This window comes from Euphorbia lathyris, chromosome 5, assembly GCF_963576675.1.
Source record: "Euphorbia lathyris chromosome 5, ddEupLath1.1, whole genome shotgun sequence".
In the NCBI taxonomy this organism is placed as follows: Eukaryota; Viridiplantae; Streptophyta; class Magnoliopsida; order Malpighiales; family Euphorbiaceae; genus Euphorbia; species Euphorbia lathyris.
This window is the reverse complement of record NC_088914.1, coordinates 14,789,473-14,800,591: the sequence shown is the minus strand read 5'-3', so window position 1 is coordinate 14,800,591 and position 11,119 is coordinate 14,789,473. Positions and strand designations below refer to the sequence as shown.

The following is an 11,119-nucleotide window of genomic DNA, read 5'->3' as shown; positions in this document are numbered from 1 at the left end:
CCTGGACAAGATCCATTAGAACATTAACTGTGCGTGGGTTGCCTAGCCCACGACAGTTCCAGCTTAGAATACTCATTGACCTAGGCGGGCTTGAAGTATAGGTCCCGCCCCATCTCCATTTTTTGAACTGTTGTTGGTATCAACCTCCATTACTTCTTCCTCGGTCCTAGGGCGCTTTGGGTCCTGTACAACACCTTGTTCCCCATTTACCTTGTGTTTTGTGGTATATGTCTGCTCACCCTGTGGGATTGTTTTATCTGCTTTAGTTCGGGGGCCAAATACTGGTGGATTTCCACTTTGCTGGGATATTAACGGTCCCTTGGTTGATATGACTTCGGTAAAGTGGTGTACAACAATCGAGCTACTCTCGGTCCCCTCTTCTGCTGACTCCCTTAACCATTCACGGCCAATCATAGAGCCTGTTTTTCTGATCGAGGCCCGAAGGAAGCTCCCAAACTCACGTTCGTCAGTGCCGGGTGGGGAATCGAACAAGCTTGCACAAAACTTATCAGAGTGGCCTATGATCCCACAGAAGAAGCAAAAACCTAGCAGCCTTTCATACCGGAAGTTTACCCAGAACCACGCACCTCCACTTCTTTTAAGTTTCTGCCCCCGCATCAGAGGTTTATTTACATCAATTGCTACCTTAATGCGGAGTCATTCTGAAAACCCACGGGAGATCCAAGACCTGCACCCATATAATGAGTTCTGACATATCGACCTGTGTAGCTTGTTCCATAGGTTCCAGCTTCCTGATCACAATAACATTCTGATTGAAAGTCCAGGGCCCGTCATTCAGGACTCTTTGCATATCGAGCTCGTGGTAGAACTGAAATAAATATCGTCCTTCAAGGTCCGTTTCAGTGATCGTAACTCCCTTCACCGGTCTCCATATAGAGGCCAATGTTAATTTCATGCTTTCAAAATGTGCAGGTTTTGGTGTTAGGAATTGACCTACCACCAAGAAGAGAATCTGTGTTTCTGCCGATTGTATATGATCCTCCGTGATCACGATACCGGCATCGTCGTCATCTGCCAGGCGTAACCTCGCATAAGCATCCAACACTTCTTTACCCTTGTCCATGAGTAATTACGATAACCTAGATTGGTGGCTGCTGCGATGATTCAATGGAAGAAAAGAGTCCAACGAAAGAAAAACTTCTCAATAGGAGAAGACGTATCCACACTCCAATAGGTGAGACTCCTAATTGGGCTATTAATTTTATTTATTTTAAATATATTAATTGGGCTATTGGGCTAAATTTGAAAATTAGTATCTTTAGTTGGGCCAGCCTGGCTCAAGCCCAATTTAAAATATTACGGACATAATTGGACTTGAACAAGGTAGAGCCGGCTGATCCCAGCCTATGAACATGGCTATGTTATGTGACTCATCCGGCGTCGTTTCTATGGTGACATTCAGATGTAGGGCAATGGTGAGAGATTCAACGAAAATAAAATAGTCTCAGCTGCACCCTATAATTTTAGTTGCATTCTTCATCTTTCAACATACATAGCTTCATAATCCTCCGTATTATCGCATGTAATTTTGATTGCAGTCGATTGATCAACCAAATTTCCGGCAAGGAGGAAGAAGGAGAAGAGGAAAAAGAAGAAAATGGTGAAAGTGGCTTCGTATTTCGCGATGTCATTAGGTGCTTTCGTATTCTGGCAGACCATGGATAAGGTTCATGTCTATATTGCCCTCCATCAAGACGAAAAGGTTTGTTTTCTCGTCATTTTGAACTTTCTGATTACCCCTATTTCACTAATTGGTTTCTAATTTCTTCAATTTAGCTCATGTTGCTTTCCCAAAGAAACCCTAATTGGAAAATTAATAGAAATCTTATTCAGATCTATTTTTTTTGGTCGTACCAATTCAATTGCGAGATTTTTAGTTTTAGATTTTGGTTTGGATTACTGCGTTCTGTATTTTGGAGATTTCGTATGAATTTAAACGATTTTGTGGTCGTCAGTGGTAATGTATTTTGTTGTTGTAACAGTTGGAGAGGTTGGAGAAGGAAGCCGAGATTAGGAGAGTCAGAGAAGAGTTTCTTCGTCAACAGAGGGATCAAGATCCTGTTGGTTGAGAACATTTGTGGTTTTTCTCTCTACTTTGTGACCTTCCTTGCATTTTCTTCTTCTTTTTTTTGGAGTTTGATTAAGTTTCCATAAGCATAATTCGGATTAGCTGATGGCCTTGATTGTTTGGGCACATTATTTTTCTGCTTCCTGTTTTATCAATCACCAACTTGTTTTCCATCATAAGAAGTAAATGGAATCAGAGACCTCATTCTGCTTATTCTGTTTTCCTAATACAATAATACATCCTTTGTTTTGCTCTCTATAATCTAAAGAAGAGTATGAATCTAAATTTTTGTTCCTGCCTGCCATGTTACTATCTTTGAGGAGAACTTAATACTGTCTCTGGTTTGTAAAATTTTCATACGGAGAGCTCCTCTTGTAACATGTGCATAGTTATCAAAGGCTTATCTCAGGTGCAAAAGGCTCTAGGATCTAGGCATGTTGCCAGAGAAGCCAAAAGGGGGCTCTGTTCAAGTGGTGCTTCCCTAACCTTGCCTTTATCAGCCTAGCGCCTTGCCGGAGAGGTGGCACAATTTTATAAGGTAGACAGCATAGTTATTAAAGGCGCACTAAGGCGCAAGGGGGGTCCTTGAGCCTTCGCGCAAGGCGCAACTTAAGGCGCGCGCCCGAGCGACCCAAGGCGCACACAAAAAAAATATCATAAATTCATATTACTAGTCACAAATAATCACAAATAGTCAAATAACAACAATAAAACCATAAAATGCATGAGTTAAGTTCTAGTTAACTACTAAGGCATGAGTTAACTGTTGCGATATGTGAAGTAAAAACTGTCGATCTTTGTCTATCCATGCTTTTCTTTTATTTTCTAAACTTAAAATACCCTAACCCTAAAATACTCTCAAAACCCTAAGTACCCTCAACCCTAAAATACCCTAAAATACCCTAAGGTAGCTGAGGCGCGCCAAGGCGCGCGCCTGACTGACCGCGCCCGCCTTTGGGCTCCAGAGGCGCTAAGGCTGGAGCCTTAGCTGAGGCGCGCCTTTAATAACTATGGTAGACAGTGTTTTTAAGGATTTCAAGTTAAAAAAACGGGTGTTTGAATCCCAACCCTTCCCTATCTTTATCATCTGCGGGAATTATGATGAAAAGAAATATAAAAGAGGACATAAGTTTTGAATGGCAAAAACATCGCAAACTTTGATGAGTGATGAATATGGACTATGGAGAATTTAGTTTTGATGAAAAGTAGCTATTATACTATTAGCTAATTAACTTAGGTTTGGTTGAACTTTAGTTTTTAGATTTAGAATTTATTATTATGAATTATATTCTGGAAGAGAGAGAGAGGGCGAGCCTTGGCGCAACGGTAAACGTTGTTGTCGTGTGACCAAGAGGTCATGGGTTCGAGTCTTAGGAGCGGCTTCTTGCCAAATAAATTGGCAGGGGAAGGCAAGTTTCTGCTTTCCACAGCTTCCTCATAGAATTTTATCTGACTTGTGATTGTAACTTGAGCAGACAAATTAGGTTCTAAGGTGTTTCTATACAATCAAGTAAACCTTTTTGGACAACTTTATTGGAGGAGAAACTGGGGTTATAAAATAAAGATAGGTTAAGATAACGTGCAGCTGCATAAAGAGGACTATGGAACTCCTCTTGCCAAACATGATCAATAATCTTCAAGTACGCTAGGTAGATGCTTGATATTATGCTATTTTGATTTAAGAATTAGCACTTTATTATTAGACTTTAAGTTATTTTGGTTTACAAGTTTAGAAATTAAACTATCCTTAAGTACTACTAGTTTTTATTGACTTAATTTTATTTTATTTGATTTTCTAATTTTTTGTCGCCTCACGTGCGAGAGGCAGTCGCCTCGCCTCTCGCCTCGCCTCAAGGCAATATTTTGCCCTTGTCGCCTTGACTCGCCTTTCGCTTTTTAAAACTATGGGTGGGACCCCTCCCCGGACCCTCGCTCAGTGGGAACGCGTAGTGCACCTGGCCGCCCTTTATATTCTGGAAGAGAGAGTAGTTAATTTTGAATTCATTTCATGCTAAATCTGTGATTAAGGTTATGGATAATTGGGTATGATATAGTCTTTGACTATTAGCTAAAATTATGTTTTTATATATAATTTTTCTTTAGTGCACCTTGTGTTGCTCAGGCGGACGCCTGTGCCTTGCGCCTAAGCTCTAGGACCCCCTGCCCCTTAGTGTGCGTTACGCCTTCTAATAACTACAAACCTCTGTAAATTGTAGTAAGCTTGTAAGATGGAAGGTAGAGACATAATTTTTTCCAGAACACTATTTTATTCCGTCAGTTTCACTTTAGATGAAAGAAGTAATCAGCAGTCGCTTGGCCACGAATTTTCGATACAGTCTGTTTTTAGTTGAAACTTGTTTTACCGACCACCTGTAAATCCTTCATATTGAGGCATTCTCTTTGACATGTTGTCTGTTGTCATTTATATACATTGTTTTCGCTTGACAATAAAACCTTTTCAATCTCTAAAGAATCTTATCCCCGCAACTGTTAAATGCAAATTCTTTTGCTTGATGCTCAGACATCTGCCACCCTCTTTTAGTTGGCTACTTCATATCGAAAAACATAGCAATGATGCTCTCATTCTATGCATGTGTTTAGATTTGACATGTCAATACCGCACTCGGGAAAGAGAAAGTGATAATGCAATTGCATTGTACTTTATGCGGCATGATTATCCGTCTCTCTTTCAAAATTTGCTATGCTACTTGTAATGGCCGCATCGTAAGTTGTAACTCAGAGCACCTCACCTTTTATGAAATAGGGAGTAATGAAGTTATTTTAGGGCATGTTTGGTTCAACTGTTGTTTGATATTAACTGATTTTTCTTAGTATATCCCTAGTTTGATGTCTGACCTGACTTTAACTATCAATGTGTCCTGAAGTTTGAATTGGATTCTAATGCTTGTACTTGTGTTTGATGCATAGTAGTTCTTATAGTGTCATGCAATTTACGCTCATCATTTTAATCGTTTGTTTGGTTCTATGATATTCTACTTGAATAAGGGATGAGCACGGTTGAACCGGACCAAATACCCGAACAAAATGATTCAAAATTGGATTGGATGATTTTTTTTTTCTCCCTTCAGGATCAAAACTTAATTGTATCTTTAATTTTCATTAGGTATCATTCTAAAGTTCCCTGAGCACGGATCTTGGAAATTTTTGAACCGAACAAAATATCTTAATAAAAGATCCAAATTACCTCTTTATCTATTAAAATTTACATCAATTTGGATGGAACTAAGAGACAATGTTCAACTTGTTTATAATGGTTGAGATGAAATACAAGTATTTGATAAGGTGGTATGAATTATAATAGTGATTTACAATCGCCTATAATCAAATCAAGTAAGGAATTGGATGAAGAGCTCCGAGAAAGAGCTTGAACCAAGAGCAGCGAGTCTGATTCCATCACCACATTCGTCCAACACTGAGTTTTCACCCAGCTCAATGCTTCTCGGCAGGATAACGCTTCGGCTACCAGCACTTGATCTGGACCAACAATTAATGTCGTATAAATAAAAGTTTTATAGAACAAAGAGTTTTATAAGATTTGAATCATGATCTTTTACATTAAATCATGCATTTTAAACCAACTAAACTATTTTAAAATATTAAAATGATATTATAAATACACCAATTTGAATCGGACTGCTAAGGCTAAAATCACCGCTACTCAGGTGAAACTAGCGATTAGGAGGAAGGGGAAGGGGGGTGGTGCCATCGGGCTCGGATCCGCCACTGCCTTTGACATTGCTTCTTTGAGACCTTAAAAATAAGTTTCAGAACCTCTATTATTAAAAGGAGAGTTTGTTAAATGCTCAAAGGAAAGATTTATAACTGAGAAGTATGTTTTTAGAAAAAGCTATAATAAGTAATTTTGGAACAACTTACATATGCAAGTACCAAACAGACCGTTAGCCTTTCCCACCTTTTTTCCCCACCTTTTCTTATAGAAAAACACAGATAAGCAATCCTCGTCTTCTTATTAAAATCTACAAACAAAGCTAAAGCAAACAGAACGAGAATGGCATGTTGGTATGAGAAGGGATAAAAAATGAGATAACTTCACTGCAAAAATACAAATAAGCCCCAAACTTTACAACAGCAACACCATCCTTTTAATCATCATCACTCTTTCAGCCGTTTTTCTCCTTTCCTTTTCTGTTTAATTTCTGCCTAAAGATTTCAATACCCTTCTCTTAAGTTATCTCTTCTGTAACGACCCAATTAATAAAAGTAGTGTTGGAACAGAAGACATGAGTAAAGAGCGGTTCTAAAGAGTGATCTAAAGAGTGATGATGGGTAAAAATCAATTTAATTCTATATCTGAAATTGATGGTGGATGATCTAGATTTATTAACAAAGTGAATTTTTAATACACTAGTGCAAAAAAAAATTTTACATTCAGAAGCAATTAACGTCTAAAATGATACAATTTTACTCCTAACGTTGGTAGACAAGAGCAATTTTACCTAACAAGTTGGGTCATTTTCAGACATCATTATACAACACGCTCATTTTGTTCCTTATTCTACACCAATTGCATATCTGATGTTCACAAAAAAAAAATCATACTTTTTCAGATTTAATAATTGAATTAGAGATTAATATATAAAACATTTGAAATTTAAATTATTTTTGATTGACAACGGTAATAGTAAAATTGTATCATTTTAGACGATAGGATAAAATTCATATAATACATATAGAGGCATTTTAAACCCATCCTTCGTGTCTTCTCCTCCATTACTATATATAAGAACTCATTATTCTTCCATTTCTCATATCACCCACATAAAAAGAACTGATTTTGATCATACCCTTTTCTTCAATCACACTCATGGATACAAAAAAGATAATCTTTCTTGCAATTTCAGTAGTTCTAGTTCTGAAGGCGGCGGAGAGTTTTGATTACCAGGAAGAGGATTTAGCATCGGAAGAGAGGCTGTGGAACTTATACGAACGGTGGCGGAGCCACCACACAGTCTCCCGGAGCCTGACCGAGAAAAAGCAACGCTTCAATGTGTTTAAAGAGAATTTGAAACATGTTCATAAGGAAAACCAGAAGGATAAACTTTATAAACTGAAGCTGAACAAGTTTGCTGATATGACTAACCATGAATTCTTGCAACATCATGGTGGTTCTAAGGTTAGCCATTTTAGGATGCTCCATGGACCTCGGAAGGTAACTGGTTTTTCTCATGAGAATACTTATAATCTTCCTTCTTCTGTTGATTGGAGAAAGAAAGGCGCTGTTACCGACGTTAAGAATCAAGGAAAATGCGGTATGGAATTTCTAACATAACAATACGATTTTTATAATATGTTTGGTATGATTTTCATTTTTGCGTCATTTATATATGATAAAGTAGTGAATTTTCCTATGAGAGCACTTTTAGTGTGTGAATTTTCCGACTGTTTGGTCTTAAGAATTGGTTTGAACTAAAAGATCAAGCTGATAGTTAGATCTTATATTAATTTCTGAAAGTTACTTCTTAAAAGATTTTGTTTAACTTGCAAAATGAAAAAGACGGTGTTGATTGACGGGAACATTCCGATACATAAGTCAAATGAGAGAAGTAATTCGCAACAATAAGTAGTAATTAAGAAATATTGTGTAATGAAAATTGTAAATTGAAGACCATATGACCAATGGCGGATGTAAAAAGGGGATAGTGGAAGCCGCGCCAACCCCCTCCCCCGTATCCTTCTCCAAAATAAATTTCTTACCAAAGTTATCCTTTTCGAAAATTTCTGATTCCATCACTGCCTATAACCTTTATATTCGAGATAAGAATTGTAATTAAATTAGTTTCTACCCTAAAAGAAAAAGAAAAACTTATAGAAGTGATCCGCACCGTGTCATATAATCCTAATCAAGATACCATATGGCATAATCATATATTATATTAATGTCCGACACCCTATAACATACTAAATATGAGAGAAGAACTGTTTAGAGACTTTAGTACACAAATCCGGCCTGACCAGGAAGATCCGGACATCCTGCACTAGACCAATAATTTTGGATGTTATGAATATCATCATATATAATTAGGTGGAATATATAGATTATATAACATGATTATGACACGATAACAGGTTTTGATAAGCTTGTGTATTTGACAGGTAGCTGTTGGGCATTTTCAAGTGTAGCAGCAGTTGAAGGAATAAACAAGATAAAAACAGGAAAGTTGGTTTCTTTGTCTGAGCAAGAACTGGTAGATTGTAGCTCTGATAACAATGGCTGTGGTGGGGGTTTAATGGAACAAGCTTTCAGTTTCATTAAGAATAATGGTGGATTAGCTACTGAGATTAACTATCCTTACACTGCCAAAGATGGCTCTTGTGACTCTGCCAAGGTATATTATAAATAAATAAATAAATTGAAGATTAGAAATGAAATAACTTGTCAATTGTATTTTTTTATTGTTCGAAATAAATGAAACTATAACCGAGTTTTATGGTCAAAACTGATTTTTCTAGTCATCACAGGTGTACTCTAACTAAAACTTAATGTGTTGAATGAAAGATTAGAAAATGTTATTAAAATTGGAATGATGAGAGTCTCCGTGAATGATTTTGCCTTAGATTAATTCAAAATGACACATCCTATATATTAATTTAGTGTAGCTTTTGTTTTGTTGGTGTAACAGATGAACTCAGGTATGGTGACAATTGATGGATATGAAATGGTACCAGAAAGAGATGAGCATGCATTGATGAAAGCTCTGGCTAACCAACCTATTGCCATTGCTATGGATGCTGGAGGCAGGGATCTTCAGTTTTACTCTGAGGCAAGTTTTTTATCTTCCATTCAAATATTTAATTAAATTAAGGGAGATGTTGATGCTCCACCGTTGGCTGTTGGTAGACCTGTTCATGGGTTCCGTATATGCTTTCCCCGCACGACCCATGTGTAACGGGCCAGACATCAGGTCCAGTTTGATCCTGACCTGCCAAAGCACGTCTATTTTTAAGATGGATTTGGAATTTCTAAAAATAGGTTGGCTGGCCTAGATCGGTCTTGTTCTGTCGGTTTTATTAATTTTAATTATTAAAAGTTATATTTTTTTTATATATTAGATGGACTTATGTCCCTAAAACATTAGAGGCAACTCTACTATTGGATTGATCCATAAACTTTTTCTACAATCCAATTTGCAGGGAGTATTCATAGGAAATTGATATCAGGCCACTCTAGTTGAGTTCTGTCAAAACCCGTCTATTTTTAAGATGGATTTGGAATTTTAAGAAATAGGTTGGGTTGGCCCGGACATTAATTATTAAATATATTTTTCTAAATTAAATATTTAGTTTTTAAGTATAAATTGCAATTTTTATTATTAAAATATATATTTTTAGGTGGATTTATTTAACTTAAGTTTGGGTTTGATTTTTAAGTTCGGATTTAGCTCAGCCTAAACCTGCCTAAACTAATAACTAGTTGGGCTAGATTTGGGTTGCATTTTTAAGAAAAAGCTTGATGAGTCCAGAGCTCAAGCCAATCTGACCCATAAATAGGTCTAGCCGTCAGTAATCACCATTAATCATCCCTCTATATCTACGCAGTGTTGATTGCACTCCCAACAGACAAAGAAGTATGCATATTATTTTTTCTTTTTGCCTTAATCAAGGTCAAAATTTACAGTGGAATTAGTTAAAAACTGACTCGTCCCCTAAAACGTTAGAGTCAAATTTGACCCGTGCGATAACTCTAATATTGTACTGATCCATAAGCTGTTGTATAATCCAAAATGCAGGGAGTATTCACAGGAGATTGTGGGACAGAGCTAAACCATGGGGTAGCATTGGTAGGATATGGAACAAGTATTGATGGAACTAAGTATTGGATTGTCAAGAATTCTTGGGGTAATGATTGGGGTGAAAATGGTTATATAAGAATGGAAAGAGGTGTTGACAGAGAAGAAGGTTTGTGTGGTTTAACTTTGGAAGCTTCTTATCCTGTTAAGAAGACTTCTGACAACAAGAAATCACCCTTTCAATCTCCTAAAGATGAGCTTTAGTCCATTCTTAGTGTTTAAAATAAATAAATAAATCTAAATTTTTTAGATTTTCTTTAGACAATAGTTGATTATGTCTTTGTTGTGGTTGTTCTTGTTTTCTGTTTATCTATTTGAGTTGAGATTCTATGAATATAATGTGTTTGTTCAATTATTTGAAATAATAAATTTATGGATGTTTGATTCAGTTATTGCTGGTAGTTGTATTTTTTTCTGGGAGAAATACTCATATACTTAACATGGAGTAAAACATTAAAAATGTGTTAAAAAAGAATCAAACTATCACTAATTCCATGTTTTGTTCAAGGTTGTTTATTATTTATTGTTAAACCGGAACATTCGAAGAATCAGTAAGAATAAAAAGGTTAAGGGTATAAGATTTTCATTTGGATTGAACCGGAGTGCAAAACATCATGTAAAAACTAATAGTTTTAGTTAATTTAGGGTCCGTTTGTTTTACCTACTGTTTACGGTTACTGTTTGATGTTTCCTGTTGCCGTTTACTGTTACTATTTGCTGTTTGCTGTTCCGGTTTTCTGTTGGAAAAAAGATGGTTTTCCAAAAACCAAAGATTCTCTGCTTTTGTAAAAGGCTGCTTTTCAGATGTGAAATGCAAACAGGAGGTCACTACACTAACCAAACACCGCTTTTCAAATTTAAAAGACAAACTGGAGGTCACTAACCAAACACCTAAAACTCCACCTCTTGAAATGAAAAGGCAAACAGGAGCATGAAAAGGAGCAACCAAACGGGCCCTTAACTTTTAACACACAAAATAACAATAATATCAATTTTTACTATTTGTTATAATAATGTTGTTTAATACTTTGAAATTGAAAAAAAAAATCTATCAAAACCTTGATTGATTGCATATTTTAGGTTTTACTATTTGAATCCCACGTGTCAACCTTCTGAATTTGTCTCTTTCTCTCATTTTACCCTCTAAATTTAAGGGACAATCTATTGACCCCTAAACTTTCAAAAAAACAATCCAATTTAC

General features: G+C 36.5%; 2 protein-coding genes and 1 long non-coding RNA gene across 4 annotated transcripts; 2 read left to right on the top strand and 1 right to left on the bottom strand.

The window, feature by feature from the left end:
- Positions 1-1,517: 1,517 nt before the first annotated feature.
- On the top strand, positions 1,518-2,302 carry LOC136230715 (uncharacterized). The gene is made up of 2 exons (XM_066019877.1): positions 1,518-1,723; positions 2,004-2,302. Exons 1-2 carry the CDS (start codon positions 1,619-1,621, stop codon positions 2,088-2,090), a joined length of 192 nt encoding a protein of 63 aa, XP_065875949.1. The 5' UTR covers positions 1,518-1,618; the 3' UTR covers positions 2,091-2,302.
- Positions 2,303-5,447: 3,145 nt separating this feature from the next.
- Positions 5,448-7,138, bottom strand: LOC136230716 (uncharacterized). Of its 2 annotated transcripts, none has more exons than XR_010689513.1 (4): positions 7,011-7,138; positions 5,987-6,099; positions 5,730-5,860; positions 5,448-5,584 (listed from the first exon to the last, which is right to left on the bottom strand). It is a non-coding gene; the product is annotated as an uncharacterized lncRNA (long non-coding RNA). The 2 variants fall into 2 exon arrangements; XR_010689512.1 differs by having other exon boundaries at positions 5,479-5,584; positions 5,763-5,860.
- On the top strand, positions 6,103-10,292 carry LOC136230714 (vignain-like). Its single transcript, XM_066019876.1, has 4 exons — positions 6,103-7,380; positions 8,225-8,457; positions 8,752-8,892; positions 9,859-10,292. Exons 1-4 carry the CDS (start codon positions 6,936-6,938, stop codon positions 10,120-10,122), a joined length of 1,083 nt encoding a protein of 360 aa, XP_065875948.1. The 5' UTR covers positions 6,103-6,935; the 3' UTR covers positions 10,123-10,292.
- Positions 10,293-11,119: the final 827 nt, after the last annotated feature.

What these genes read in the sequence shown, in the direction of transcription:
- LOC136230715 (XM_066019877.1), top strand. Translation starts at nt 1,619, where the DNA reads ATGGTGAAAGTGGCTTCGTATTTCGCGATGTCATTAGGTGCTTTCGTA. An exon ending in CCCTCCATCAAGACGAAAAG is followed by an intron (nt 1,724 to 2,003) that starts GTTTGTTTTCTC and finishes TTGTTGTAACAG; the next exon opens with TTGGAGAGGTTGGAGAAGGA.
- LOC136230714 (XM_066019876.1), top strand. Translation starts at nt 6,936, where the DNA reads ATGGATACAAAAAAGATAATCTTTCTTGCAATTTCAGTAGTTCTAGTT. An exon ending in TAAGAATCAAGGAAAATGCG is followed by an intron (nt 7,381 to 8,224) that starts GTATGGAATTTC and finishes TGTATTTGACAG; the next exon opens with GTAGCTGTTGGGCATTTTCA. An exon ending in GCTCTTGTGACTCTGCCAAG is followed by an intron (nt 8,458 to 8,751) that starts GTATATTATAAA and finishes TTGGTGTAACAG; the next exon opens with ATGAACTCAGGTATGGTGAC.